This window comes from Copadichromis virginalis, linkage group LG15, assembly GCF_057382275.1.
Source record: "Copadichromis virginalis isolate Kocher_CV1m ecotype Utaka linkage group LG15, C_Virginalis_male_GT1.1, whole genome shotgun sequence".
Taxonomy (NCBI): domain Eukaryota; kingdom Metazoa; phylum Chordata; class Actinopteri; order Cichliformes; family Cichlidae; genus Copadichromis; species Copadichromis virginalis.
The window spans coordinates 27998573-28003562 of NC_140632.1; the positions used below are offsets into that span (position 1 = coordinate 27998573).

The 4990-nt window shown below is 43.8% G+C and overlaps 1 protein-coding gene across 1 annotated transcript; it reads right to left on the bottom strand.

Annotated features, from left to right (window-relative positions):
• Positions 1-2871: 2871 nt before the first annotated feature.
• Positions 2872-3708, bottom strand: LOC146692667 (uncharacterized). Its single transcript, XM_085431155.1, has 3 exons — positions 3393-3708; positions 3189-3306; positions 2872-3060 (listed from the first exon to the last, which is right to left on the bottom strand). The coding sequence occupies exons 1-3, from the start codon at positions 3498-3500 to the stop codon at positions 2900-2902; spliced, it is 387 nt and encodes a 128-aa protein (XP_085287281.1). The 5' UTR covers positions 3501-3708; the 3' UTR covers positions 2872-2899.
• Positions 3709-4990: the final 1282 nt, after the last annotated feature.

Consider the following 4990-nt stretch of genomic DNA (forward strand, 5'->3'; position numbering starts at 1 on the left):
AAGTGTTGCTCCTTTTGCCAACCACTGAAAGCAGTCTCTTAGGGGCCATTTGTGATAAACAGGAAAGCAGGTCCTGTCACTTATGAGCTCAACATGCCGAATCGTCGGAAAAAGCAACAGGTGTTTCATGTCAACATGTTGAGGGAGTGGATTGAGAAGCCAGAGCAATCACTTCAGTTGTGAGCTCGTGTTGTACTGCAGGAAGAAGAGCCTCAAGAGCAATTCTTTCCCACCAGTACTGAAGAAAAGCTATTTCCGGATTTGAGCCATCTATCACCAGAACAGCAGGAGGAGCTCGCGGCCATAATGCCACAGGAGCTTTTCAGCACAAAGCCAGGCTACACCCATCTTATTCAGCATGACATACACCTGCGTTGTTCGAATCAACCACCCATCAGGGATACCACCCCCAGAGTTCCAGCAAAGCTAATGCCAGCATTGAAACAGGAGGTGGAAGAAATGCTTGCAACAGGGATTATAGAGCCATCTAGAGGTGAGTGGTGTAGCCCTGTGGTACTCGTCCCCAAGAAAAATGATGCAAGACAGAGATTTTGTGTTGACTTCTCAAAACTTAATGCTGTCTCTGTTTTTGATGCATATCCTATGCCAAGAGTGGATGAATTGATTGAGCGCTTGGGTAATGCCAAGTACCTCACAACACTCGACCTTTGTAAAGGTTATTGGCAAGTCCCCCTAACAGAGTCCTCAAGGGATTTAACTACATTCAGGGTTCCCAGCGGACTTTATCGTTTCAGAACTATGCCTTTCGGACTACATGGAGCTCCAGCCACGTTCCAGAGGCTGGTGGACTTGGTTCTGAAAGGAGCTGATGGCTATGCAGCAGCGTATATTGACGACATTGTGGTGTTCAGCGAGACATGGGAGGACCATGTGAAACATCTGGCTGATGTCCTGCAACGCATCAGAACAGCTGGACTAGTCATCAACCCTGGGAAGTGCCACATTGCACAGACCGAGGTGGAGTACCTGGGTTACGTCATTGGGGGTGGGGTCATCCGCCCTCAGGTGAGTAAGGTCGAGAACCTTGCCTCTTGTCCAACTACAAAGAAAAAGTTGAGATCCTTCCTGGGTTTAGCTGGCTGGTATCGTTGTTTCATCCCTAATTTCTCTACCAGATCAGCTATTCTTAGTGATTTAACTCGTAAATCATGCCCCAACAAAATTAAATGGACTCCAGAGTGTGAGGCTGCATTCATGGATTTGAAAAACTGTTTGTGTAATGAGCCTGTGTTGCAGTGTCCAGACTTTACGTGCCTGTTTATTGTACAGACTGATGCTTCAGGAGTTGGGCTGGGAGCTGTGTTGCTGCAAGGTGATGGAGAGGACCAAAGACCTGTGCCGTAAGCTCTTCCCCAGAGAAATGAAGTATTCCACAATTGAAAAAGAAGCTTTGGCAATAAAATGGGCTTTGGACACTCTGAGATACTATCTACTGGGAGGTGAATTTGTGCTTGAAACTGATCATCGAGCTTTACAGTGGATGAGCAGAATGAGAGACACCAACGCAAGAATCACGAGGTGGTATCTTTCACTGCAGCCATATTGTTTTAAGATTCTGTATAGAGCAGGGAAAAAGAATGTTGTGGCAGACTTTCTTTCCCGTTCCTATGAAGAGTAACGGACTTAAGGGGGGGGGGAGAGAGAATGTGACAAAGTGGCTAGGACAGAATTCATTTGCCATTTGTCACTTGCGTATATTGTTATTCTGTGTTCTGTTATTTTACAGTCAGCCATAATGCTTTAATTTAGACATTGCTGGTGTAACTTCTCTTAACACACAATATCCCGGGTTTTGTTTGTGGTAGCAGTAGTTACATTCTTTACATCCATGCATGTGTTTTAAAGCAAACACTACTAACCATCAGATCATCTGAATTCTCTTCTGTTTACAGGCACATGTCTAGTAAATTATGTTTCTTTATGTTGCTTTGGTTATACTTACCATGGTGTCCATGTTGTGCTTGCAGGTCCTATATGTGAGACAGGTGTATGGGACGGGCCGCCCACTACTTCCTGTTTATATAGGGTCATGAGGTCAATGATTGGATCACCGGGTGTAACCAAATGGAGGGTTTTTCATTTTGTATAGTATTGTTTGTTTTCTTTAAAGTAGCCTTTTGAGTTATATTGTATGCAGTGTTTTACTTTACAAACTATTTAGTTGAGTAAATGAGTTTGTCAGTTTCATGCATGACTTTATTCCTGTTCTTTGTTTAGAATTGTATTATTTGGTTTGACCTATTTTGTTCAATGGTAGGGACTAACGAGGTCAGGTGTGGGCAAAGTCTTGTATAAAGCCAGTGGGATTTTTGCATGCCTGATTGATTGTTTTATGGTAAAAGGGAGATGCTAGCAATAAAGTATGCTTAAAAAGAACTTCAATTGTCTGCTAATGCTATTTACTTATCACCTTCTGTCACGGACCGCCGTGGCAGACCGTGTGGAGTGAGTGGAGGACCCAAGAGCAAACAGTAGTGATGGGCAGATGAAGCACTGAAGCTTTTCATCCAATTGGTTCACCCCAACGCGAAGCTTCATGAAGCTTCATTTGCTCTAGCAGGACACCTACTGGACGTAAAAATAATAGCTGGCATGAATTTGAAGAGTGTGGCATTTTGCACACAGCCTGTAAATGTCAACAAAAGGAGTGTGTAAAACATGTATATTGTAGTGATGGCAGTATACTGTGTATATTTATAGTGGCAGTATGGGAAATGATTATTTGGAAATGCTTGAAATGGAAATGATCATTTACTGTGAGGTGAGGTGTGGTTGGGGTGTGGACAGTGGTTGTGCTTTTGTAACGTTGAGGTATGGACAGCTACACACTGAGGCTTTGAGCCTCAGTCCTGCCTGTTCACATTTTATTCTGTAAAAACTAAATTTTCACTGCTTTTATGACCTTTTTAGTGGGGAGAACATAGCTAGGATTTAATGATTTAACAAATCTTTTGAATCCTTTGTCCTCCACAATGCTAAATGGCTGGGAGTCCTCAATCACCATGCTGACCAGGTCTTCATCTATTTGAGATTGTTCTCCTGAGGAAAGACAAAGATAAAGCACAAATATAAATATCACACACGTAACTTATAACAGTTGTATAATATTGTTATATCATTTAGTAACATTACTGCATGCTATATTATCATTGCATTTGATGGCTCACCTGGTCTTGCTCCACGATCGGTGTCCCCCTTATTCTCATGCAAAGCTCTGTAGTGCCTAAGCATGGATGAGGTGTTGCTGTTATATCCCAGCTCCCTGGCACATAGCAAACACTTCACCTTGTACAAAAGTCAAGACAGCTCAACATAAATTGTATTGCACCATCAGTATCACGAAAATACATCTTCTGTAGAAATTTACATACCTTGTTGGGAGGAATAAGATCAAAATGTTCCCACACAGGGGAGGACATCCTCCTCTTCTTAGCTGGCTCCATTCTCTCCTGACTTTCCTCACTCTCATAAACCTCCATACGGTCTCCAAACTCTCACTAACCGCAACTCTCCATCAAACACCCACATTTTTGAATGAAGTCTGAGGGGTTTATATCGCTGTCATATCTCGCGGCAAAGTTCGAACCACTTCATGAACCAGTCACGTGGTACAGCCGGGCAGCGAGGCTTCGGACGTCATCATTTTCAGCTCCTCCCATAAATGAAGCAAGCCTCGATACGCGCTTCGCGGAAACGCCCCCTCCATTACTCGACACACGCCTCGATACAGAACGTCCCATCACTAGCAAACAGAGGTGAGGACACAAAACCGGACTTAACAGAAGGCGAGCCTTTATTTAGGGCCGAAAACTTAAGGAACAAGGCAGCAAAGCAACTGAGGGAAAACCTGAACATAGACTGGGAAAACTATGGCTAAACAAAGTACAAACTAGGACTAGTTAAGGCTGGGAAACTATGACAAGGGGTAGGGGAGATAACACAGACGACGCGACGCAGACTACATGAAACACAGAGACTAAATACACATGAGGGATGATCAGGGGAAGTGGCCACACATGGGATCACAGCTGACACACATGAACCTAACGACAGGACAGGAGGGTGCAACTGAATACACTGACAATGAATACAGACTTACAAAGTAAAACAGGAAACATGGAAATTAGACATGACAAGAACTAAACATAACCACGCAGACAGGATTCATGACCCAGGGAAACTTAGTACAGGGGAGATGACATAACTGACAGCATGAACTTGACAGTACAAGACACACAGACATAAACACACGAAGGGCAAGGGAGACTTAATGCAAGGGTAATATATACAAATGGCTGGGCTACCTTAGAGAACCTAAACAAACCATAAACATCAAAATAGGCTAAACATAACACACTGGGTCACACGACCCAGAACCATGACACCTTCCTTGCTGCTTAAGTTATGCTACATCACAAGGCCATACACATTACACCAGGGACAGTGCTTCCTGTGAGGCTGTCAGGGTCCTGGGTCTCCTGACCCAGCATTTTAGTTCTTTGTGATTTTTGTATTATTGTACTTGGTGTGAGTTATTCTATAGTTTCTAGTTTCGATCCCTTGCCCTTCTCGTTTCTCTGTGTCCCCTCTGTTCTGTAAGTCTATGTCTGCATGTTTGAGTTCCCCTCCGTGTCTATCGGTTCTTAGAGTCCTCTGCCTTATGGTTTATGTCTCTGTTTCTTAGTTGCTGTCTCCACGGTGTCAAGTTTGCGTCTCTGTGTGATCCTTCCTGTTTTACTTTGAAGGTCCGTGACTTATGTGAATGTGTCCTGCTTTGCTTGTCTCGTCAGTTCTAATTTCCCCCAGCTGTGCTCTCCTTCTGTGTCTCATTCTCCTCATTACTTCCCAGTGTATTTAGACCCTGTGTTTCTCTGAGTCAGTGTTGCGTCGTACCCTCAACAGGCTGTGTGTTTTGCCTCCGTGTTGCCAGTGTTTTGTTTCCAGTTCCAGTTCAGTGTTTTGTTTCCAG

Coding starts and splice junctions, on each gene's coding strand:
- LOC146692667 (XM_085431155.1), bottom strand. CDS start 3,500: ATGGAGGTTTATGAGAGTGAGGAAAGTCAGGAGAGAATGGAGCCAGCT. Junction 3,307..3,392: donor ATCTTATTCCTCCCAACAAG/GTATGTAAATTT, acceptor CTTTTGTACAAG/GTGAAGTGTTTGCTATGTGC. Junction 3,061..3,188: donor CGATCGTGGAGCAAGACCAG/GTGAGCCATCAA, acceptor GTCTTTCCTCAG/GAGAACAATCTCAAATAGAT.